This window comes from Corvus brachyrhynchos, unplaced genomic scaffold (assembly GCF_000691975.1).
Source record: "Corvus brachyrhynchos isolate BGI_N302 unplaced genomic scaffold, ASM69197v1 scaffold103, whole genome shotgun sequence".
Lineage (NCBI taxonomy): Eukaryota > Metazoa > Chordata > Aves > Passeriformes > Corvidae > Corvus > Corvus brachyrhynchos.
Genome location: NW_008237436.1, coordinates 6731970 through 6758329, shown reverse-complemented (window position 1 = coordinate 6758329; position 26360 = coordinate 6731970). Strand labels below are relative to the sequence as shown.

The 26360-nt window shown below is 41.2% G+C and overlaps 1 protein-coding gene across 4 annotated transcripts in view; it reads right to left on the bottom strand.

Annotated features, from left to right (window-relative positions):
* The window catches only part of ATP8A2 (ATPase phospholipid transporting 8A2), a 295003-nt gene that overhangs the window by 13823 nt on the left and 254820 nt on the right, over positions 1-26360 (bottom strand). For all 4 annotated transcript variants that reach the window (XM_017731391.1, XM_017731389.1, XM_017731390.1 and 1 more), the window contains 3 exons: positions 21383-21471; positions 15416-15520; positions 6-97 (listed from right to left, as the gene is read on the bottom strand). In XM_017731391.1, the coding sequence (XP_017586880.1) occupies positions 6-97; positions 15416-15520; positions 21383-21471 (286 nt within the window). The remainder of the gene's footprint in view (positions 1-5; positions 98-15415; positions 15521-21382; positions 21472-26360) is intronic.

Sequence of the window (26360 nt, the reverse complement as noted above, 5' to 3'; positions counted from 1 at the left end):
CTTACGTGATACACTTTGCTGGACAGAGTGGGCACGGAAAAGGCTCGGAGGAGTTTTCCTGCCGAGCCTTTTTAACAAATGATCACGTTCGTTCACGCTAAGGGAGACAGAAAGAGAGAAAACACACCAGTGAGTAACCAGATAATTTCAAGGTAAAAGTCAACTGTATTTGAAGTACTTGGCAGCTTTGACTTTGTCAGTATTAAAGGTGGTTGTAGCATGAAATAGAATTTTCTCTTTCTTTAAACCGCACATTATCAAGAGAACTCTCTAATAATGGAAACTCCTCCTTTCTAAGAACACTTTGTATCAGTCTGCTTTTGGTTAATTCATCCCTAATATTACCATCATTGTGATTTTTGAATACCTGATGCCTCTGAATTGTTACAAACCATATCAGAAGTCTGACATCAAGTGATACGGATCATTAAGACGATTCCTCTTTAGTATTATGCAGATGAATCACAGCATCCACAAACTGCCTTAGAGAGAAGGAGCAAAGCACTGTAGCTTAGCACAAAGTAGAAGGCTTCTATCACACCTGCAAAATGGTCTGAAGCAACCAAAGGAAGGACCCATAGTTAATTCTGCCTTGTAAAGAACGCTCTCATTTTAACCTCCCATACAGAAAAAAAGCTTTCTATCCAGTTTCTTTTATTAAAAACCCCTTTGGTTTACTCAGTTCTTGACAGAAGCCTGAAAAAATTACTGCTGAATTTACAAAATGTGAAAATAAAAACTTTGGGTGAAAAACATAGTATGCTTACAATAGGTTCAACATACCTACAAGAATTATTAAAGGCACTCTCCACTTTGATTTTTATAAGAAACACAACACTAATTTAATCAAGAACTTTATGCTCAGGGTTAAAAAATGGTGACTAAGATCCTGACCTTTCAAAGCACTTAATTATGTATATGAGTCCCACTAAGTTCAATGGGGTTTTAAATTAACATAGGCCTTCAAATCTCACTGCACTGGAGCCCCAAGTAACTTAAATATCAGATTATTTTCAGAAAGATATTACAGTCTACTTTAGATCAAACTTCTCCATGATTGGTCGGTTTTTTCCATCTCACCCTTATTCCTAACAGTGAGATGGAGCTAGTGTATAGAAGGGATCTGTTTGCTGGTACATCAGCATCTTTGCAGCATCTTTATCCCATTTGCACCATATTTACACTGTGTCTCCATTTTCACAGTCTGCTTTTTCTTTCACCTCTTCATTCACAAGGAGCAATTCTACTGATTATGCTGCAAACATGGATACACACCTGAGTGCCAGTGCTGATACCTTTCTGGAATTAGATTACAAATTCACATGCGTTTGGTGTCTGAAATGGAAATCCCAGCAAGCACAGCTCCTGCTGTCGACAAGCTAACAACAGTTTTAAACAAACAACTCCCTTTCATTGAAGCAGTTTGCTAACTTCAATCAGGAAAGTAACTGAAGAATCTCTGAGATGCCTGTAATATGTAATCCAGCCATGCAGGCTTATATTCCACTTAATAGTCCATTAGGGTAATAGCCAGGCTCACAGTCTTCTGTTCAGTGCATAATGAGATGTCCACAAAAGAAAGGGTGGGATCCTTCTCTTTTTCCTGTGACCTCCAAGCTCACATATCTGAGGTAGAAGCTTGTAAAACCTACAGACTCCTCTCCTCAAAATCTTTACTAACTGTCAGCACTTTCAGACACTTGGTCTCTTCCACTCCTTCCCTTGGCACCACAGAATCACACCTGCAATGGGTATGGCAGGTTGCTTTCCCTGCCTGCAGTCAGTACGATTCCCTCAAGATAAAATAGAAGTTGATAATAAATTTGGAAGCAAAAGTATCGATTCCAACTGAGTTTGTCAAACAAACTCTAACAGCTCTTGGCTCGTGAGACCTGCATGTGTTCAAAGAAGAAAGGATCACAGGTTTCCATTAAAACCAGGGTTACAGCATGAAAGCTTCTAAAAATCTTGGAGGACCCAACTCCTTAAAAAAACCAAGACTAGTTGCTGGCTATAAGAAAATCAAATACATACAGAAAGAAGTTTCTACCTACTCCAAGCAGGCAGCACGATGGAAAACATGTACTACAAAGAATCACCAGGTAAGGGTGATGCAATAGAAGGCACAAAGCAAGACATGAGACTTCTCTAACCTTTAACAACTTGCTTACAAAGTTGACAGCCTGCAGAACCAGCCATTACCAGTGCAAACTAGTGATGCTGTACTGTACAACCTCCTGCTGACTGCAGAAGACTGCTGGATAACTTGTTAGTTTAGTGAAACACTGCCTGGATATACTGCTATCCTGTGAATGACAGAAGTGCAGTACTTGTTCACGTCCTGCAGGTAGAGAACATGCAGGCAGAGTCTTTCCTATCTCAGCAGGAGGGTGATTTAAAGAAAGGAATCTTAAACCAATCAAAAATATTTGTTCTAGGGGACAAATAAGCAATATTTGCCACAAAATTCTTACCCTGAGAATGGAATTAACCACAGTAGAAAAAGGCACGAGGAAAAATTCTTCCTCTGCTTGTCTACCATGCAGCAACAGATGAAGAGCAGGTCAGTAATGCTTAGCTCCTCAGGCTTCTGCATGCAATGTGTGGAGGAAAGTGTGCTGTCAAGGGACCGCTGAACAGGAGCAGCACATTGCAGCTCTAAGAATGCCAAAGCTACGCTATCTTCGACATCGCTAATTATAATCAACAAGTTCAAAACTGAAGTCACATCTGATTTTCCCTTTTGGAAAATTATATTGGATTGTATCTATGCAGAGAAAGAAAAACTCATGGTAGAATTAGACTTAAACTTGTGGTTTAAGTATGAGGGATGACTAAATAGACTGCAAGTCAAGACCAGTCAAGTACTATAAAATAAACTCTTAATACACAGGGGTTAATGCAACACAGTTCTTCTGAATTGGATGAGTATTTGATTTACTAACAGATATTAGATCTCCCAGTACAAACCCTGAAAGGAAAGAAAAGTGAAGTGGCTTTCTTAACCATTAAGTGTTTGCACTCATACCAAGTCCCTGCTTTCAGAAAAGGTTTCTGCCCGCTGCTAACAGGTAACAAAGGTAAAACTTCTCAGTCTGCCTCACACTTTGATGCAAAACTAATGACAACACTGGACTCACAGGCCAACAGGCTAGGCCTTCCTCACAGAAATATTGCTTGTAAATCAATCCCAGGCATTAGCCATGATTTGCAGATTTAATTCTGCTTTCCAGTGACTCTGAGCTAGGGCCTAAGCACTCCCATGGGGTCTAAGGATGACATCTTCAGATGCATTGAGGGAAAAGGATGAGAGATCGTGAGATCATACTCTGAATACTGGACAGTTGTGTTCATATTCAGGAACTCAAAAATCTTGTCAGAATGGAAAAGTCACAAACCCAGACATTCTTTTGTGAGTCACTGACATGGAAAGCCACAGTGAAATATGCTTTAGCTGGTTAGTCAGTGACCTCTGAGGGGGTAAGGCAGAGGGACCATCAGTCTGTAATTATATGGAGGACAAAAGACACAGACAAAATGCTTTGAACTAAACAAATACTTGACTAGAACAAAAACTATTAAAAGGTCCCAATTCTGAGGGTTTCTATGAAAAAAAAGGATTTAAAAAAATTGTTAGTCAAGTCAGCTAAAATCAGATTTAGTTGCTATCAATAATGCAGAATACCTTAGGCCAGGAATACCTTTGTGATGGCTTCATAAGAGGGTCGAGATGACTTCTGCCTGCCTGGAAGTCTGTGCTAGCAACATCACACAAATTCATTAAGTGAATGAAAAATCAAAAGGTAAACTAAAGGCAACATGTTATTTCTTAACAATGCTTTCAATTCCATGAATAAAACGACTCTTCCATCTTCCTATCTGAATTGATCTAAGGTGTCAACAGAGACCTTCATTTTATTTTTGTGTTCTCTTCTTCTCATCCCTCACAAAAGCAAACAGCCCTTAAATCTAGGCAACAAACATCTGGCTTTACACATTCAAATGAGGTGCATCAAAACAAACAGAATAATTCAAAGCTGACCACAAGGTCCTGCTGTCTCATTTGCTCAAGTAATTAAAAAAAGATGAGCTTCACCACCAATTAATCTACTGAGCACTAATTAGCGTTAATGAGGATTTGTAGTATTTGGTATAGCTTGACCCAGAATGTCCTCCTGAGTCCACTAATTGACTGGTGGCAAAAGCAGGGATCACAAAGAGCGGAAGGTTAAAGTGGATGCAGGTGTCTCAAAATTGGATCTTCCTTTAGAAAACACAAGCATAGCCCAGTTTAAAAAAAAATATATAGAAATTCAGAGCCCTTCTTCTCTTACAAGAGCTGAATGCTTGTTTGTGTTTTGTTACGATCTGCTAGAGGAGATCCAGAGCAACAGCACACCAAACAGGCAAATACACTCAGCTGCTGCTGGTTTTTAACTCACTGCTATTCTGGATTATGAAGAGTTCAGTCAGATACAGACATATGAAATTATTTGGTTTTTTTCTGCTTTTCCCCTTTCCAGCAGGAAGAACTGAGTGAAGCCTTACCAGGGCTGCTAGAGATGACACAACTAAAGCACACAAGCACATTTCCCAGCTGCTACCCCTGTGGCAAAAACATGCCAAGAACCCATGGCAGAAACTTGGCTCTCCAGTGCAAGACACTCAGTGTCCATGGGTAAGCTTAGAGGACAAGAAAGCTGCAGCTGTTTTCCCTGTCATCTGAACACCTATGAAGCCCTCACTATACTGCCTGCAGGTACAGCATCACTGGTTCTTCTACCCTACAGTGGTGCTGCAGCACACAGCAACAGCTAAATCATTGTACAGCTTGGTTTAAACCAGAAAATCCTCCAAGGATTAGGCTGAAGTTCTGTCCTTAACTCCACAGCCTCTCTCCTACCCACACGTATTTTCAAAGAAGCAGCAGGTAAACCCTTGTTCAGTCTCTTTGCTTCCACTGCCACATACTCTGCTAAAAGCCTGAGAAACACTGGCTGGCCTGCACTACTCTCCTGTTGGAGGGAACATCTTGCAACATGTTGCCCTCGCACAGGGACAGCAGGAAGGGGAGACAATGAGGGGGGGAGGAAACAGTTTTTTGCAAAATATCCCATGTGGCTAAACACAAGGTAAAAGACTAGGAAGCTTCTGTCCTTGTCATCTTTTCCTGTGTATTAAATTTTGAGGTGAAAAGAGGTTACTCTTCTCCCTCTTTTTAAATTTTAGAATTAAAACATAATAATTGACCTCTTCCATACATTTCAAACAATAACTTACACAAAAGTTTACTGTTTCTTGCTGACATGTTTCTCTCACTGAAAGTCACATCAACATAGAATAAAAAGAGACAGAAGAAAGGTCTGAAGCAGACCTCTCCAGCTTTGACCAATCCTAATCACCAAATCCTTTACAAGCAGACTGTTGATTTTCATTTCAGTCTCTTGGCTCTCAAACTCCCTTACATGTCTTCTGAAGAAGAATCAGAAGTTCAAGCACAACGGCTTCTCCCCAAGTATGACCTGGCAAAGAGGGCTTGCAGATCCCTCTCTGGCTGCTAGGACATAGCAGGTATTCCTGAGGATTTATTCGCAAGTTCCATCTCTCACCTTTCCTGCAATGTAACACTGCTTAAAGGTTTACAGCATCGATCACAGTTCTGGCAGACAAAGAGCAAGTACCATACACCAGGCAGAGGCTGCGACCACGCCTTTGTAATTGGCCAGAGGAGACCTATTTTTCCTCCTCAGATACTGCCTGCTGGATGAGGGCACTCCCCTAGAACAGCCCCAGGCCTTGGTTTAACCTGTATTCATTTAGTTTAGACTCAAGTGCATTACTTGAGTTAGAATACAGGAATTGTTAGAAGTTACACAGTGGGCAGAGACATAACTAGCATAGGCTCATAGGCTTGGCATAAGGAGAACATTAAAACAACATTATTACAGACCAGGAATTCAAAATAAAAATCATCTCAAATGCAAGTCACACTAAGGCTGAGGGTTCACCAAAACTATGCTCCAACACCCAGAACATCCCAGGGCTTGGAAGAAAGGCCTGACTGGCTGAGAGAGCTCCATCCTCTGGGCTTCAGAGACATCAGAGAGGATTCGCCCTCCTACAGAACAGCAGAAGTAGCAATGAGGGGCTTCTGCTGCCTTCTCTTTTTCGATCCACAATGAGGAGATGTTATTTTTTGTTATCTAGCATTCAATTGCAGGAATGTTTTACTCTGAGGTCAGAGTAAGAGGTCTTTTTAATTTAAAAGGCAAACAGGCATTACTGATAATGAAGCTGCAGTGTAATCAAAGGAAATCTCTGGAGCATTTCACAAGGAAGTGTCTGAGGCATATAAACAGTAAAACAAAAACAAAAAAATCAGCATTTTCTTTGCAGAGTCAGTGTCTACAAACACTGCTCCTTAATCACTCTGGATCCAGCTGAAATAGACATCCCAAACCATGTTCCTTTTGCATTTTACTGTAAACACTCAGCAAGTCATTAATAAAAACCCAGTACTAGGAGACCAAAGGGTCGCCAGGCACAAACCACAGGGGAATGAAGACAGAAGTGCTGCCTGCGCCACTTGCAGGCTGGAAGGTGCCAGAAGTTACCTGTCAGAGGTGACTCCTACAGCAGACAGCCAGGCTTTAGGGAGTACCAAGTCCTTGCTGAGGGCTCAGCAACAGCCAGCTTTCCAGAGAAGCTGAGCTCTTACGCCCTGCCACGGTGTAGCACTTCCAGGCTTTCTTTAGTGCAACAAACTCCCCTCCAGGTATTTTCCAAAGCACATGTGAAAACCACAGAGTAACCTTCCCTCTTTATAAATCGTATTTGGTATTATCTAGCCAAATATTTACCTTGATAAGCACCAAATGTACCTGGATGTGTGGCGCTGCAAGGCTGACTTGGAGCATACTGAGAGCAGCCAGCTCTCCAGTCCATGAGAACATGGGATATTGAGCTCAGCCCACAGGCAGCTGCAAGTTGTTTATCCTGCCTGGATGTGAAAAGGTTAAGAGAGCACCACACACCTTCGGCAGCAGCTCCACGGATGTTTTTGTGGTGACTGATGGCTAAAGCAGCTCCTGCCCTCACCAGTCAGTGGCAGAACCTGACAGTGCTCCCCATACCACCCCACTTCCTTCAGCTCACGCATTGCATGGATCCAAACAGTGGAGATGATCCAGCTGAGCAGCTGGGGCATAGATGGGCCCTTATGACCATGGCTGGTAATGAGTGGTTTGGGAAACTGTTAAGCCAGCCTTGCAGCTACATCAACAGAAACCCATGGATGCATGGCCCTCACCAAAGCCCTGAAGAAACACTGTTGTTACAGCTTGTGGTTTGGCTTGGCAGCATTCTACTTCAGCTGAACAGCAGCTCCCCTTCTGCATCCCAGAGGTCTCCATGAAGGAGCACCTGCAGCCAGCGTGCAGCAGCAGCGCCCAGGGCAGGTGCATACAGGTCCTCCCATGTTGCCACATCACCTCATACCTGTGGCAGAACCACCCTGCAGAAGCTGACGGAGGCCAAGACATGTTGCGAGCTTCAGCCAGCCCCCATTTGCAGCACACAGATCATATACAGAGTTCTGGGGCCAAATTCTCTACTCTAAATCCTCTTCAAGTTGGTCCTTAAAGTCGTATGGCTAAAAGCAGGACAAAGCTTTTCCTTTTCACAACAAGCAAAGATGATTTACATTTTCTTTTTTCATTAACAATGTCTTAAGGCAGAAAAGTCAGATCCTCCTTTGATTCCTAAAATCACTTGGACAGTCCATTCCAGCCTTCATTTTTGAGACTGTTATTCCTAAACTTCTTTCAAAGACTACTACCTAGAATGATATTGCGTTTGCGTAGCAAGGTTTTGGTAATGGGAGGCTACAGAGGTGCCTTCTATGAGAAGCTGCCAGAAGCTTCCTCCATGTCCTACAGAGCCAATGACAGCTCCAAGACAGAACAACAGGTTTGATGGTCTGAGGGTGAACCCTCCACAAGAAGACCAAGCACCTTTAACAAACACCATCTAAAAATATCAGCGCTAAACATCACATGCCTCTCTGAAATGCAACAATCCTAAGAAAATAACTGAGATCTCTCTCTGCTTAAAGTACCTTCCATTTCCAAGCCCTGCATACACTAAGCATGTATATGCATGTATATGCATTTCTTTGGGGGGGTGGAGGGCAGACATCACTGTCAGATGTCCTGAAGTCAACTAACTTAAAACTTGAAGCTGCCTAGTTTTGCCCTCAGCCTTCCCAAAACAGGGGAACTGATGCAATTTAAATGTCTGAGAAGCAGAAAAGGCTAAGTGTGGCTTGCTGCTTTTCAGCTATCCTCCTTTTGGTATCAGTACTGTTGACTTCATGTCCCTAAGTGCCTCACTTTGCACTTACTCTACTGGGTGCTTGGTCATATCCTTTACAGATAAGGTGGCAATACAGTTGCAATTATAGCATTCTTTTCCTACTCACTCATTTTTTCAGAAGTAGTCACCTTGGAGGGTGAAGTTTTCCATCCTTGGTCTCTATGCATAGATTTTTTCTGGTTTGGGGTTTTTGTGTGTGGATTTTTTTCCAAACTTACTGGTTTAATAGAAGTTCATTTACATACTTTTACTGAAGTTAAGATTACTTCTGTCTTCAAAAACTCTAAACTCCTTCTATCAGCTTTTTTCTTGCTTTTCTTTACAGAAAAGTAAAGCTAAAGAACAGCTCAGGCAACAAGAAAAACTGATGAACCTTGAAAGTGTAATGAACACAATTTAGAGCACAGCCCAGGACATTTGGTTGAACTGAAAATAAAACCCAAATTGCTTTTCTTTAAGCTTTTAAGTATTTTTTAATTGTCCACTAAATATTTAATACCTAATACAACTTGTGTTTTCTTGTTCATGCTACGCTTAACTTGGCACTTTATTCTTTACTGCAAATCAGAGAGGAGAATGCAGACTGTCCTGCCTCTCTTCTGGGTTAGCCAGCAGAGGAGTCAGGGTCCAGGCAGACTGCTGAAGCCATTAGGCTGGAACAGTTGTTACGGAGCAGTTCTCCTGCTGTGCAGCCTGGAGGGAAGATTTCTTCCTCCCTCCCCTGTGGAGATCCTCAGTGCCCAGCCCAGTAACTCAGGATTAGGCATCAGAGAGATTGGCCCCTTAATCAGTTTTAACTCTCATCTTGTAATGTTCCTTTTTTTTAATCTTTCTTTTCAATTTACAACTTCATTCTGGCCTTTGTTCTGATACTGTACCTCCATCAACTTTGACTTTGATAGCAGATTTGCTCACAGCTCTAAATCCTTCTCCAGGTCACCATGTTTTAACCCTATTTGTGCAATGGATCTCCCTCAAGGTTACATGATAGCTACAACCAGGATGGGAAATAATTAATTGCACTGGAGAAGAGGAATGTCAACTCTAACTGGTTTGCACTAGCAACCAGGCACTTGGGTCCCCAGTGCCAGTGGGAACATGGTAACTCCTCCTTCAGCCCTCTGGCCAGGTTCTGGCACCCTCTCTGTCCTCTGCCCCTTCCCAGCTCTGCCCCACAGTCTCCCCAAAGTGGAATCAAACCTAGTAATTTCAAGTGCCTCACACATAGGGGTTAGAAATAAATGGTACATATTAAAATGAGGAAATAATGTGATGATTCCTTACTGATATGGGACAGAACGGAGAGAGAAAAGGACAACTGTAGAATAAAACAAAATAATGCATTTTCCACCTTCCATACATGAATGTTTACCATATGGAATCAAAGAATTAAAAAAACCCCACTGATATCATTTTATGTGCTTTTTGCTAGTAAAAGGAGTCTAATATCTTTTTACTAGAAAAGCTGCAAGGAAAAATCGTAAATATGCCAGTCACTTTCTTGTGTATGCTGTTGGAGAAATCTTGCCTTTCCTTCCCAGAAATGGTGTGAAGGACATCTGGAAAAATTGATAAAAAGGATGCTGAGACCTCAAAACCCAAAATACACCTCTCCCCTCTTCAACCTCATTTTACGCTCAGCTGCACTGTATGGGCTGGATTCAGATCACAGTCGTGCGTATCCTGAGTAAATACATCGAAGTCAACACATTCATGAAACAAGAATTTGGCTCCAAACATCCAGTGCTGTTTAACCAGCTGAAAGCACAAGACTGTGTTTGATTCAAGTAAGATTCATTGTACCTGCTGATGCAAAGGAGCCTTACTGGCACAGTCTCCCTATTCCAGTGGATGTAACTTGGAGTGCATCAATACAGAGTACTTTGAAATACAATGAGCCCAAGCCTCGTTCCTCTTCATCTTAATGAAAAAGCTTGCCTCTTCCTCGGGAACCAGGAGATCAGGTCCTCATCTCATTCATGCATTTCTTAAAAGTTAGGTCTGCTTTACCATTTCTGCTTCTGTCAGTGCAAGGCTGAGCCTCTGCCGCTCAGTTCTGTGCACAGCCACAAGCCTAAGGCAGGTTTCCCATGTTCCCCTCTTGCTCCTCCCCAGGGACCTGTGGAGCAGGGAAATCTCCACGGGTACCCATATCAGCTCACTGATTACCCACCAGGTCACACAGCTATTGAAATGAGATAGGCACCTACCCTCACACACCAAATAGAACCAAGGCTAAGATAGATTATACAACTTGCTCTCAGGGTGAGAGCTGGTCATGCACTTTTCACTGAAGGAACAGGGTTAGATTTGGTGAGAAGCACTAAAATGAAAGAGAATCTACACCAGCGTGTCTCCTTGTTGAAGGCAGACAATGGAGAGACTCTGGGGAGCTGCTGTTTTAGGTGCACTGAAAAAAGCAGTACTTATTTTATGAAATGGAGATGAAAGAGGCACCACAGCCATCACCAGTGGGTATCTGAGAGCAGCAAGAGTAAAAGGGCATACTGAAAAGTGCTGTGCAAACACACACTGCAGCTATACCTCACTAGGTCTGTAGTCACTTGCCTTCACCTTTGCTTAAGACAAGACTCAGCCTCTCAGATTTCTGACTCATTGGAAGAAATTCCTCCCCATATTTCAGCAATGTAGGCACTTTTCTGCAACAGCCCAGAGAGGTCCTTCAGCTCCTTGTAAAGCATGTAAATCATGAAAGCCACATTGTTCTTCAGTATCAAATAATCTAATCCTGCCCACCAACCAATTAATAACAGGACAGAAAAACAACTAAAAAAGCCACTTTCAAAGGGAGCTCTCTGGCAAGTCCAAGACAGAGAAACCCTCTGAAACAGGAAATCTACTGTCGCAAAGAGGGTGCTGCACAGCTTTGCTCACTCTCCGTTAGTTGGCCAGTGGAGCAATAAAGTGACATGGGTTTCCAAAGTAAAGTTTGCTTTGGTGCCTAATCAGGCTTTACTCCACCTGAACTCCTGCTGACTTCAATGAGAGGGTAGATGGAGTGAAAAGTGAATGAGGACTTGAAGGTTTGGCCCTTTACGAGCCAAGATTTAAGTTGTAAACTTATTTAAAGACACAAAAATCTCTGCAGCTGAACTCAATGCTGCTTTTGAACACAAACCTTGTTTGTTTTCTTTGTGTAAATCTTGCAGGTTAACATGATTAAATCTGCTGGGCAGGTGTCTCCTCATGTCCATGTTTGCTTTGGCACATGAACTGCCCCTCTCACCTCTCCAAATTCATGAAAATTTAGTGTTAAATCCTGCCTTTTGTTGCATGAGAGTGCCAGGGAGCCCCTCTCCCTTCCTAACCAAGGCATGCTCATGTCATAGCTGGGCTGGAGTCCAGCTCAGCACCGCCGGGTGCCCAGGCTGGGGAGGGAAAGTGCGGGTACTCATCTTCCACAGGCAGGCAAGCAGGGCACGGGATCCATCACAGCCCCTTACAGCACACTCACTCTCCTGGCTTCTCAAGCTATTTCTGGAGTTGCCAGTTTTCCAGCTACGTGTTTCCCCGATGAATTCCCTGCTCCTGGAATTATCTGACTTTGTGATCATTCCAGCTTCTACAAAACGTAAGTTTTTAGCTGTCCAGATGAGACATACCAAGGAGAAAGAGCATGACCCGTTACAGCTCAAGACTATATACACTTGCTATCATCTCCAAGTGTCACTTTAATGCTATTTCAAGGTTTCTGGGACCCAGCTGTAATGGCCAGGGTGCTGACACTCTGCCCTGCACAGACCAAACAGTCCCTCACCTACCACCTCCCTTGCTGTTTGTTCCCAGCCATTGGTCCAGCAAAAATGTGCACCTGCTTTTTTAGATCGATACAAGCAAATTCAATTTTAGAAACTATTCAAAGGGGCTAAGATTTAGAAAGATATAACGAGCACTAGTGAAGACATTTTTTATTAACCCAGAAAAATGTATGAACAGCTGTCAGGGTGAAGATCCTCTAAGACAGGATATGGATATATAGGTATCAAGTGGCACACACAGCTCTCCCAAAACTCCAAGTGCAGCAAGGACCCAGGTGATACCTGCCCACATTTAACAGCAATTCAGCTGAGTCCCAGCAAACAGCTGGCATCCTGTTGTGCAAGTCTAGATGCACTCACTGCTTTCTGGGCTTTGCAAACTGCTTTTTGTTTAGCAGATTAGTTCTGAACATTCAGATCTTGCACCTCATTTTTTGTCTAAGGTCTAGGAAATGATAAAAGCAATTAGCTCCCTAAATCCTTCTCTTATCTGAAATTGGGTGTGAGTTTTTTGTTGTTTGTTTGTGAAAAACACTGAACAAAAACAGTGTCCACTGTGTAGGCCAGGAAAATAGACCCTGATGACAGCCAGCTTATCTTCCACAGCTGCCTGAACAAGCCAACACCTAATGGGCATGTTTTCAGGAACGCTTCCAACCAAGGACTGAGGTGACAGACGGACTCATGCAGTTTTTACACAGCTCTCTACTTTCCACTAGAAATGAAGAGTCCCATTACTTTCCCTTCCTGCATAGTGTCACATTGCCAGGAATATCCCAAGAGTCATGGGGCTGAGGGCAGGAGGGGAGAGCAGAGCATGCACCTTAGCACATATTTCCACCAGCTTCAAGGAAATTTTTAAAAAATAAAGAACACGAATCAAAGAGACCAACTGGAAAAAGTTCCCACTCTATTTCTTTCCCACCCTCACCCTTCCCTTTGGACAAGCACACGATTTCTAGCAGGTGTGAAAGAGCCATGAGACAAACAAAAGAGATAAAAGACAGAACAACTCTGAAGAGCAGTCGGGAGGCCACCACACAAGCACAGCATACCAGCTCCTAGCAGGCAGAGGCACTCTACCATTATCTAGTTCACAGATGGACCACCCAGAAAATCTGGGAGCAATTAGGAATGAGAACAAACAAATGCATGGAAAGAAGGGGGGAGGGAAAATGGGAAGGAGGGCCAGAGGGATTCCTTACATCATCTCCATGCAAGCGTTTCGAGAATGAAGGGAAGCTATATGGAGGAGGAACGCAGATGAAAGAGTTTGCAGTGAGAATGCAATAAAGTAAAAGGCTATGAAAACATGGAGTGTATGAATGAATTACAACATGGCCATGAAATTTACAAAAAGTCAGGACAGTGTGTAAACAGAGAAGAAACCCATCAAGTTCTTGGAGACACAGACATGCACATATAAACAGATCAAATGTTGACTGTCTCTCTCTTGCTGTTAATAGCAATTCAACCCACCCTGCAACCCAGGGATGCATCAGGCACAAAGCTGACTCACGCCCCTCTCTGACTGTCAATAACTGGCATTAAATACTGGCAGGAAAACACAAATGCTACAAACCAGCAAAAATACAACCTCACATAATATGCATGGATAGGAGCCACAGCAACACCCAAGCGGCTCATCGAGCTCAGACCAGAGCCATGTGCCTGGGAACAATCAGTTTTCTGCTGGTTTGGTTTCCACTTACCTGGCATCTAATCCCACTATCAGTCAGCACCTCACAACACCAGGTTACACCTTTCTTGTTTGGGGAGACTGACTTGATTTTGGTACCAAGCATTTTGGCTTCAACTGATTTCAAAATGACTGCTCAACTTTCTATCTTCAGTCAAGGCCCATTATTTAACTAAATGCCTGATACTAAGCATCTTTGTTGGCTATAATTGTGGCATAGAAGGTTGCCTTTATTGCTGCAAAGTTTGCTTTCTCTTTATAAATCATTTGATGTGCAGTTTGTAACTTTTGCTAGTGAGCACAATTTATAAACTCTGTTTTGCTGGATCCAAAAGTCACAGCAGAAAAATTACACAAAATAAAACCTGAAGATATCAAGTGTTTTGAAGTGATCTTAATCAATAACACTGTGTTTACTTTGTCTTGGCCTCTGAGAAGCAAACTCTGGTCACTAAGGATATCTTGTAAACACATTAAAGTTCACACAAGCATCTTTAAAAGCTTTTCAGTTTACCATAATCTCAGTAAATCATTGCCTGATAATTTTCCCTAAAACCAGTCCTTATTAACACACAAATTCAGCTGAAAAAAATCTACTATCTGCTTGTCTTAGCAGCAGCTAAAATATGGCAATTAGTTTACCTTAGAATAGACATCAAAGGCTCAAAGGATGACCCTGCCCCAGAAGAACAAAATCTTTTAAAAGCCCCATTCCACTCAGTTTGCTAGTTTATAAGGTTTGCTAAAATCCAGTTTAATGATCATGTCGTTTCTTAGCAAGTCATGTGGTGCTATATTGTGTAAGGAACAGAAGAGTTAGTTCTAAAACCTTTTTGAACTTGGGGAGCTTTTCCAACCAGCTGATGCAGAACCACATTCTGAGATGGTAAATGAAACTGTTGGATGCAAAAGCCTCACCATGATTTTCTTTAGCTTCTTTCAGAAGAGACAAAAGTTCCCACACAACGCATACTCTCTCTATACAATGAAAGGTTCAATAATAGCAATATATTCAAGTCCATATGGTGTGGTTATAAGGGAGAGGCACAACGAGAAACTGAGAACCCTGAAGGCAAGAGACCTGAAAGCTGTTGTGAAAAAAGCAAAAGCATAAAAAAAACCCCGTAAGGTGAAACTGAATAAAGTAGTAGGGCACAATGGATTAGCCAGTTCTCCTTTTAGCTACAGTCTTTATATCCCGAGCTGCTGACAGTTCCCTCCCCTGACATGGTTATCTTTTTTTTTAAATTTTTTGGATGACATAACAAAGTGCTTTCAAAACCAGTCTGGCTCGGTGGCCAGGTAATAGCACTACATGTTACCACTCAGGAGACTGAGCAGCAGTTTCCAATAGAGCCTCACAGCAATAATGCAGGAGAAATGAAAAAGGAAGGGCTGGTTTCAGTGGGGGCAACAGACATATATGAAAGGGAACAGCAGTAAATTAATAATACAGGAGAAGAAGCCTTATTAGCCTGTCTAATATCAGAGTTTAATGGTGAATGAGAAATAGGGAGGGGAGAGGAAAAGAAGGGTCTGGTTTAAACATTTAGCATAGACTTGCCTCTTTCCATTACTATCACGAAGCATGGCTTTTCCCAGCTCTCTTGTCTTCGTTTCCAACTCCTGAACTTGCTCCAGCAAAGTTTTATGGTAGGTATGCTTTGCCCTGTACCACAAGGGAAAAACACAAACAAAACAAAAAAGCCATGTGAATATTTGTTTTGCTACAAACCCCCAATTTTATCTCTCAGGTGAGAGGCACAGGGCCTTCCCTTGAAGGATTTGGGAAATAAAGCACAGTGTATGCATGTTAGTTCAAGTTCACAATATCTGGGAAAAAATACATAAGAAATGAGAAATCAGTACGACTTTAAATGAAACAGAGCTCAGCCACTTCAACACAACACTCAAAACCTAACCAAGCAGCAACGCTATGGGGCTACAGAGACCCGACACCGCTGCCGTGGAACTGCTCAGGACCCGGGCATTTAGACAAAAGAGCTGGGATTCATTGAATATTCATGGCAGTAAAACATGAATCCATTCTGTCTTTTGAGCTACGCGTGGCACTGCTCTGAAAACCTGAGGAGAGTCTCAGCTAATAATTACCATTCAAGCCCCTTGATTTTCATTTATCAGTCTTACATGACTGGAAAGGCACTTCTCAATGAACTTCCAAACTGACAGTAACAAGACTGGCTATGTCCTACTTTTTCAGCCTGAAGATTCAAAGAGTAATCCATGCACCACGCATGCAATCAAAATTTAGAGTGCAATTTAGAGTCCCCCCTGAAGAGACTTGGGCCTTCTCCCCAGCGGGGCAGAGCGCGTCTGTCCCTTGTCCGGAGCGGCGCTGCCCCCCCCCCCCCCCCCCCCAGGTTCACCTACTGCTCCAGGGGTATTATACCTAAATTACACTGATATAGGGGAGACAATCTAGTCCCCTTTGTCTTGACATGTACAAAGCAAGAATATAAAACGCAGGGATTTTTCTCACATGGGCAGTTTTTGATCAGCTTCCTCTTTTGTGCCACTCAAAGGAGGACAAGTGTCCCATGAGAACATATGGATTTGCATGTGACTGCACAGTAAGCCTGAAAACAAGATGGAGCCAAGTCGGCTGAGACACTACTTGCTTCATAGCATTAAAATAATATTCTTCAGCTCAAAGGTGGCAAAAATTTCTTTACAAGTTTTATAAAAATCCTACATGCAGACATTCAAATCTTTAGCCAATGATATAAAACAATGTAAAACACCCTCTAGCAGAAAAATAATAACTGGTGTGTATGTAATTAAAATATAATGAAGATGCATTTATTTTTAAAAAGTATGGTACTTATTGCTCCTTCCATGGGGAATAAGAAACAAAGACCACAAATCTTTGCTGACACTGTTTATAATGACAGTGTCTTGATATTAATACTAGGATATCCAAGTCCTCTGGTCTTTGTGTTGCTGAATTAGGCCCCAAATATCTAAAAATGAGAAGCTAATATGAAAACTACTTTCAAAACACTTCTGCATTTAAGAGAAAAAAACCCAAAAAAACAACAGAAGATGAAGCACACCAAAATCTGAAGCTAAATATTATAAGGATGTACTTAGAAGGGTATATTATTAAAACAAACCACCAAAGGTGTATGATTTGCAACACCAACATACTGTGTCAAAAGAAATGAATAGCAAGGATATTTTTAAAATGCATAATGCTTCAGCAATGTGAGATTACCAACAGCTGCACAGAAATTAATTAGCTTCAAGTTGCTATAACTAGTTAGGCTAATGATTAGACTGGTCTCCTCTTTGAGGAAGAGAAAATATAGCTATTAAAATGAGTAAGCTTTGAGGCTATTAATTTTTATAATCTTTTCAGTTGAATTCACTATCACATTCTTTAATTTAAATAAATCCATTGAAAGTTTGACCTTGAAATTTTGACCTTCATCTCTTCCATTTAAAGAGGTCATACTTACTATTGCAAACTTCAAGACTGAGCATGTTTGGAATTTTTCACATCCTTTATAATCACTTTTCCTCACTGACAAGAACATAGAAATGTACAAGTTATTCAATCTCTTCCAAAGCCCCATGTTTATCTTGCTATACACCTTAAGAAATGATTTTCTTTTCCCTTAAGAGTGAATATTGAATCCAAAATTTGACAGAATGGATCTTGATTAACAAGTCCAGTTTGTGCAGCGCAGCACAGCACAAGGAGGCATGACACTGATATGATACAACATGGAAGAAATACTGTTGGCCTGAAGTTGGGGTTAATGAAGTGTTTTGTAAGTAGTATAAAATGATGAAACACATGGGCTCTTCTGGGGCTGGTAGTTGCTATGCATTGAGTCATTTCTTCACTTGGAAGCAAGAGCATCCATGAAACAGTCAGTAACCAAGTATTTATCAATAAATGTAAGAATATAAAAAGGCCTGAGCTAACCTATCCAAATGTTCCCTCAAAAACAAATACTAAAATATGGTATTACAATTGCCTCAGAGTCTGAGCCTGCTCCTATCAAAGTCAACTGCAAATATTCCATGGACTGCTGGCAACAGGACTGGATACTTCACGACTTTTTTCCTACAGGATGTTAGAGACTTTCGATGCACAGAAATACAGGTAGGATTCTGAGCTTTTAGGTTAGTACTCTACAACTGGCCCTAGAGGCATAATCAATCCTCAACAAACAACGAGATCTTGTGTTCACTGTTACTGTTCAGCAAAAATTTGATGCACTACATAAAGATAAACTCACCTTTCCCTCACACGCTGGGATATTAAGATCAGGGACTGTAAGAACAGGCAAAAAGCTATCTTTGTATTTTGTGTCACTCTTCCCCTTCAAAGCCAGGGAAGTGCATCACTTCACTGGCCTAGGATACTTAGGGGGTTCAGGAGGCCAGAATGTGCCAGGGAGAAGCATGGCGACATTCATAAATGTTTCTCAAACATGACACTACCTCTACTCTGGCTCATTTTTCTCACTAGCATTTTATGAGTCTTGTATTCCAGGGACTGCGAGTATATACAAAGATGGGAAGAGCTCTTCTTCTCTAACTTACACTGCAGAACTGGCAAGTGCAAATTGCTTCTTCCCCATGATAAAAAAAAAAGTACATGAAAATTTTGGTAATGATTGGAAGGCTGAGGAAATTTTTCACTGTAAAATAAGCACTGAGACACCAATTAGGAATAAATTCTTGCCCTCTTGCCTGATTTTGCTGGAATACACACTGCGTTTTTATGATTCCCACGTACCGCTGTGAGTCAGCTATTCCAAGACTTCCTAGAGCCAGTGACATATATTCAAGTGACATGTGCCAACTGTGAAGGAGCACTCACCTTATAAAGCTCTGTTCATTGTAGTGGTGGCACAACTAGGATTTTTACAAGGCAAACCAAGGCACTGAATTCAGAGTAGTGGACCAAAGTTAACAATGTATTGCAACCAAGTATTAATAATAAGCTTCCTTCTCTTTAAAAAGAGAGTTTTCCACATTTCCTTGATTCATTTAAAAAGGAAGGGAAAAAAAAGGAAAAAAGAAAATAAAAAAGCCTGGAGCTGCAGGGAACATGGGAGGTAAGTGATGTGTTGACAACTGTAGCCTGTGTAACAAAGGAAACACATTCTTGCTTCCAGCATTAGAAATTTTGATAGTAGATGCAGCACAGCAGTTTATAAACAAAACATTTTTATATGTCTGAAACAGACTTTCCAATCAACCTTTTTGCAGACAAAAACTCTGTATTGTGTTTATGGCTTTCTGGCAGTATTTTGTACTGAAATTCGGCATGTACCTTTTGGGTCATACGGATGTTCTGTCTATGGAACAGACAGGTACATGTGCTTCATATCCAAAAGAAACTGAAAGAGATAAATTCCATGACCATGAGCAGTCAGAGCTGCTGGAATTTCATGGCCAAAACCATATTCTGCTGAATTACAGAGAGCAATGTGGTGTAACCACTGCTGTGGAAATGTGCCAGTTGATTTCCAGAGGCCTTAGGCTCCAGTTTTAAATGGCAAGCCTCTTGGAAAGGAAACAGACCTTTACTCCTTCCATATGGCAGTGCTGATAGCTGTGTCATTTCATTTATCCTAGTTAAAATATTAATGGTGTTAATTTTTCAGTGATGGCTCAGTTAAAAAAAAGAAGTCCTGGTCAGAGAAGAGATTTTTTGCTTAATGTTGATAGGAGCCTCCTGTTTAAAATCTGTTGGGAAAATATCTAGTCTATCAATCATACATGTTTGTCTTGAGAGCTTCACAGTCTCTATACATTCTTGGTCTGAATGACTGAAAGGATTATGTTACTGAGATTTCTTTAAGAAATATTAAAGAACAGGCTCAGTCAGTAACAGAGTTTGAAATGACTAACAGCTGAGGATGAGCCCGCCATGGTCTGGCCTGTTTTACAATTCATGAGTCATTTTTGTCAAGAACTGATAAGAGCAGAAGACAACTTCAGGACACTCCACTACCATGAAAACATTTAAAAAACTGAAGAGTTTTTTTCAGAGTTTTAACAAGCAGGTTAAGTATCTAAATTTAAACATTTTGGCCTCAGTTTTAGAATCTTAAAGTCATTTGCAATTGCAGAAGTTTAGTTATTGCAACAAAAGACCCTCTGATGTGCTAGACTACTAAATCATAGTTGAAATTTTACATTACAATACCTAGTTTTAATTCAAGCAGTCTAGCATGTGAAGATTAAGCTGAGGAACAATATTTAAGAAGTACTTACTGACTGGTAGATTTGCCTACTACCAGTTTAATTTTACCGTGCTATCAACCCCATATGAAATAAAGCCAGATTTTCTGATCTGTGCACATGACTTGATTTATCTTTCACGATGGTGTTTGAAATGTGCTGGTGTTTGGGAAATTTTGGGGTTTTTTTATTATTTTCTGCATTTTTCTCTAAAGAAGACTGGCGGACTTGGCAGTGTTAGGTTTTCAGATGGACTCAATGATCTTACAGGTCTTTTCCAACCTAAATGATTGTATGACTCCAAGAAATCTTCCCTGACTGACCAACAGCTCATTCTGGGAGCAGAATGTTGTGTGTTATGATGCTTTCACTGTGAGCCTTTCTCACAAATGACAAGATAACATGTATTTCCTCTTCATTCCAGCCAGGATCAGCCTTTTTGCCCAAGAGTTGGAATGTCTGCAGCCCTCCTTGCACAAGGTTATTATGTATCTGTGTAATAATACCTCCTTAGTTGTAACACAGCTTTCCAAGGGAAAGGATGGAAGGTTTGGTGCTTGAAACACATAAAAGCAAGCTGAACAAAATGCCACAAATTCTAAATTAAAATTATTACTTCTGTATTTCAAATTGCAATGGTAGAGAAGGTAAGTTGCTTCCCTTTAAATCCAAGTTCATGAAATTGTTTGCCTTCTGCAATGCTTTGAACCACAAACTTTTGAGAGAAGGGGATTACACAGGCACACGACACTTGTATTTCAGAAGTTTGTTCCTCCTCTCTGGGCAGTGAAGGTACCATTAAGACTTCACTTCAAACATAAAGTGCAGTGTATTGCTCTTCTCCCAGTTCAGTCTTCAAAGACTCGCTGCTGAAGGACAACCTAAAAAGCAGCTGACAAAAGAGCTGAGAGCTTACTGGGCGTGGATTAGAGTTCCACATTCTACTTTCTGCCTAACCTTAGTCAGACTGAACAAATTAATTGCTCCATTTTTAGGAAGAGGAAATCTCAGATGTCCAATTTAAATTTATCTTTAACTAAAGGACAGACAACACAAATAATCCTAAGGTGACACACCTTCATTACTCAGACATGACCACCTCCTTTAGATTTAGTCCTAACTCACATTGCTGGGTGCTGTGGCAGGTAAGAAATCACCCACTACACCTTTTTTCCCTTCCAAATGAGTACCACGATTTTGCCATCACTGAGAGAATTCAGAGTTCTTTACAGAACAACACTGGACTGGACAACACATGCATAGAGAATAATTCCTGTAACACCAAGAGGACTGGTTTGGGACTTACGCTGTCCATGCCACGTCCTTAACAAGGCACGCAGTGGGCACAAGAAACAAGCCAAACCAGAAGTATCCACATCTTAACACCATTCCAGCCTGGGAAGAAAACAAACAAGTAACGGATTAGTATTTTCAAACCATTACATGTTAAGTGGTTGTTTACAAGCAAAAAGGTAGAGTGATGGCATCAAACTAGTACTGCATCTATGATCTAGGTGATGTTGAAATTTAATGGTGGGCCAATAATTAACAAACAGCAATGGCATTTTTCATTGCAGTAATTCCTTATGACCTCAAATTTCTTAAAAATTTCTGAAAAATCAAGCATTTTGACCAAATCCTCCAAAGATATTAAGTTGTGGATCCAGGCAGACACATTTTTCGTCACAGAGAAGAGCACCGTAAGTATATTTTGCTTGCACTTTTGACTATCTTTTGTGCCCTTTGCTTACTCTGTTTCTATCTACTGTCTTAGATCTCTGAGCAGCATCAAACTGACATGAAAAGAAATACATTTCTCACTAAAATGTTTCAGTCATATTCCACTTAAATACATCACTTCCTGTTCAAACTACTGCTGCCTGAAACCCAGGGTGGGAAAGATTCACTCCTGTCCAGCAAATGGCTTTTTTTACAAACAAAGAGCTCAAAGTTTATATTAGCATTTTTCTCATTGTTGTAATGCTTGAAGAAAAAGCTTGGTGGGATTTGAGATGGAAGATATCTGGAAACCCTGAATATCCCCAGCACACAAATAACTATACACAAATAGTTATGGAATGAAGTTGAAGTATGGCACTACTTACAGAAATGCTACTTTAGATCATTAGAACCTTTTGCAGATAAATTAATGGTGATTAAGGTCCAGGTTTGCTACACAGAAGATTTGAGACAACCTCATCCCCCCTTCTATGCAATACACAACACTTCCCATCACAATTGTTCTGATGCTGCACACTAGAAACAGAAAAGATTTTTTTTTCTGTAACTACTTGTGTGCACCACACAACTGAAACAGAGGCTAAAAGGTTTCAACAGCATTTCCAGTGTCTAGACAGATTTTGCTCTCTCACCAGTTACGGACACTGCCATATCTCTTTCCCAAAACCTTTACTTCTCAATATTTTTTATGCCACATACACATACCTACTGACATATCACCAGTGTAACAGCAGCTTGACTGACTCAGCTTTGTCTCAATACTGTAGCACATAAACACTGCAAGCCTGCAATGCTGAAGTGTCAGGGCATGGTACAGATAAAGACACAGCTCAGCTACAGAGGAAATGGAACTACATGAAACATCTACTAGCCTTTGATATACATTTGAGACAAAATCTGTAATTATACCCCTGGTAAGATGAAAATGATTGCTAGCAACAGAAGAGTTTTACCACTCACTACAATTAATCTCTTAAACTGAGAAAAGCCATCACAGTGCTCTGCCAGGATATTCACCAGTAGCATCCAGCATCTTCTCCCAGTGTCAATCTCTGTCTAAAGTTGTTCACCTAAAAACTCAGTCATATTTAGCAGCAACCTGCCCTTGGATTGTCCAGTAGTGAGTACTTGCAAAAGCATTTTTTGCTTTTAAATGTTAAATCTTTCATGTCACTGCTGGACTGACAGGTCAGTGGTAAATCTTGTACTGAAACCAAGAGCAAGCTAGACTGTGCTAAAACATTTATGGACACTTTGCCACCCACACAGTACGCAAACACATTCCAGTCACAGAATCAGCTCTCAGTTATTTGGGAGCCCTCATGCCTACATCCACATGAGAATGCCAGAAGCACACAGGCAGTTTTGATCTATGCTGATTTAAGGAAAAGGATGTACAGGAATAAGAGGGAATTAATAACTTTATTGTTAGCTAAAAAGTTGAACTGTAATAACAGTGGCAAAACATAATAAGATTTGTCCTCACGCTTTGTTTTTCTTTGGCCAGGATCCTGCAAGTGCTAGAAGTCACAGAATCACATCAGCATTTCCACTAACCATCCCTTCACTGCCTGTGCTAATAAAGGCTAAAAAAGTGCCATAGTATTCTGTATGCATTTTCTGGTATTTTTGATTGAAATATTTTATGTTCCACTTCTTGCTTTTCTAGCTGAAAGCAACTTGACACACTTTCAAAGTGCAGAACAATCTGAGTATGTGTTCAATAGAAGTTTAAATGCTATTATTTTTGTTATAAATGCTGACATCTCAGTCAATGGCTATGAATTTGGACATGTGGCATGTCGAAAAAACCTCAAAGCCAAATATTTTTGCCTGCAATTATGTATTTTACTCAAGTATTATTCTGTCCAAAAACTTCACCATCACAGTAAAACTATTCATCTCATCAAAACCCTGTCAGACACTCATTTTACTACTGGCAAGCCTTTTTCCACACAATTCTCACCAAGGTATTACTCCATTCCTCAGCTCATCTGGAAGGTTCCTTTCCTCCTCATCTCTAGTTTTCTCTTGGAGTTACAGGACTGCTACACTTCACAACAATAAACTGGTCTGTCTTGCAACCACAGCTCTGCCTCTGAACACAGCCTCCTCCCTCACAGGATTACACCCCCTTCTCACAGGATGGGAGCTCCTCAGCAGAGGACTAACAGGATATCACCCAACATGCTCTGGGGACATCCATAGACAGCACTTTTAGGTTAGTCCCCAACTTGTAGGATAGAGAGCTGGGTTATGAAAGGAAGCTGCAGTAAGAACACCTATCCCTACAAAGCTTTCCTCATGCTTCCCAGCTGTTGCTGTGCTCCATTCCAGTCGCTCAGCCAGTCATGAAAACAGGACTGCAATACATCTTCAGTGAAACACGGCATTTCTATACCCAGTTCCAGGGAATAACACTCTTCAGCTATCAGTTATCCTCCCAAGATTAAAAAAAACCCCAGAGATACCAAACAGAAAACCACTACGATTCTGTTTTTGTAAAGATTGTCACAGGAAGTAGGAGTACAAATAGGTTGTTTTTTAAACAAATTCAAAATATTGACCATCTCTGTCATCACAGAGGCCCCATGATATGTAACTAAGTCATTTTTGTTCTGTCTACTGATGTAAACATTAGTGACTATCACATCCAAAGCGAATTTCCAGAGAACATTAATCACATGGCACCCCCCAAAACCACTTGAGACTAATGCGAGTCCTCCTTCTGAGAACATTGCAACTTAAACTGCTGCCACCCGTAGACTGCCTTTCAAACACTGATTAATCTGACACAGACAAAGCACTCATTTTAGAGAATTGATAACATTTATTAAAAAGAAAGAATGGGAACAAGAAAAGAAAGAAAAAGAACTTAGCTCCAGTTATTTCACAACTGAGGAGAAAATAATTTAGGTCCCAATGCCTTTAACCTCTTCTAAATAGCTTTTGTAAGGCTGGACAGTTAATTTTTTAAATTTTAAACACATTTTAAAAAGTGATAGCACTGACCATTCAGAATGACCAGGAAGATCTTCTTTGTACCATTGTTTTAGAATGTGTAGATTAAGGTGGGCTTTTTCATTTGTTGGTTGGGGTTTTTTTTGAGTTTTTGTTTGCTTATTTTAACTCAAGGACACGTTATACACAAGCATATGACATAGAAAATAGATTGCTTAAAAAAAAACCCCTTAAATTGCAATACAATCTGGAATATATTTCAAGCTCTTTTCTCCATTTTACTGTTCTCAGTATGTAAATAAGCATCATTCCTAGTTGTACTGTTCCACCAATATGTGGTGTCACTATTTTCAACAACTTCCAAGGAGAACAAGGCCAAAAGTGCCCAGGGATGGGAAGTCAATATACACACGGTTTTGGTATTATCACAGCATGGTTAGACAACTGGGGACCAGTGACTGATTCAGACAAAGCAAGCAAAGATCTCAATAATCATTAGAGAAAAGCAAGACAAAATTTAAATTCCTATTTTGAATAACAAAAGTTTTATACTATTTCATTTCCTCATATATCCATGTATTTTAACTTGGACAAAAAAGGGACAGCAAAAGTATAAGACCATGATGGAAACAGCTGGCTTTATATTTGCAGTACAAAAAAAATTATTACTGGAAGTGTGCCTGGAGCCTGATCACAGCTCTCTCCATGAGACATGGATAAGGACCCACTAAGTCGATCAACTGCAGTTTCATATTCGTTCAATTCCAGCTTTGTACACTAGGGATTCAAGTCCAACCTGCAGTCAAGTGATGGCACATCACTGGGTCCCCAGTAGTCAAATGGGGATGACAGCATGGCACTACCTTTGGCAGCGCTTGGGAAAGGAGGAGTGAGGGAGAAGATGGCCACATGATTATTGTGAGGGATTCACATGTGGTGACGGCACAAGAAATATTCACTGCCATCACTGAGGTACTCTTGAGCTGGACTTCTAAGACACTGATGACGCCTGCGGCTGGAGCTGTGAGTGCAGCTCTGGGAGCCTGGCCCTGCTGCTCCATCTGCACTGCCTTGGTACCCAGCACAGGAAGCAGTGCACGCCCAGCTGCATGAACCCACCTCGAAGCAGCCAACCAAGAGGCACCAGGTGGACATCTCTGCCAGCACCTCTCCTCCATCAATTCTAGACCAGTGGCTTGGTCTGAGCACACCACTTCAGAAGGGCTAGAGCTGGGGTAGGGGAAGCCTAGTTGGTCATTCTGCTCTCATCCCATGTTAGGCAATTCACTTGGAAGCATGTCTGCTTTTCAGTCAATGAGGAGTTGCTTCAAAGCCTGCCTCAGCCCATTGATCTGAGGTGCTACTCTTGGGGCCTCAGTCACAAACATTTTCCCACTGGTGCTGCTAGCTTGGGCAAACAGTCCCACTTCACTGAAGTTCCAGTGCCTCATTTGAAGGCACGGGGTATGGACAAACCTATTATTCTCCTTTAGAAGTTGAAGCATTAACACTGGGACACATTACAGCAATGATCTGGAAACTCTCAGATTCCTGCAAAAGATGGCCTTTCATTTGCTCTATAG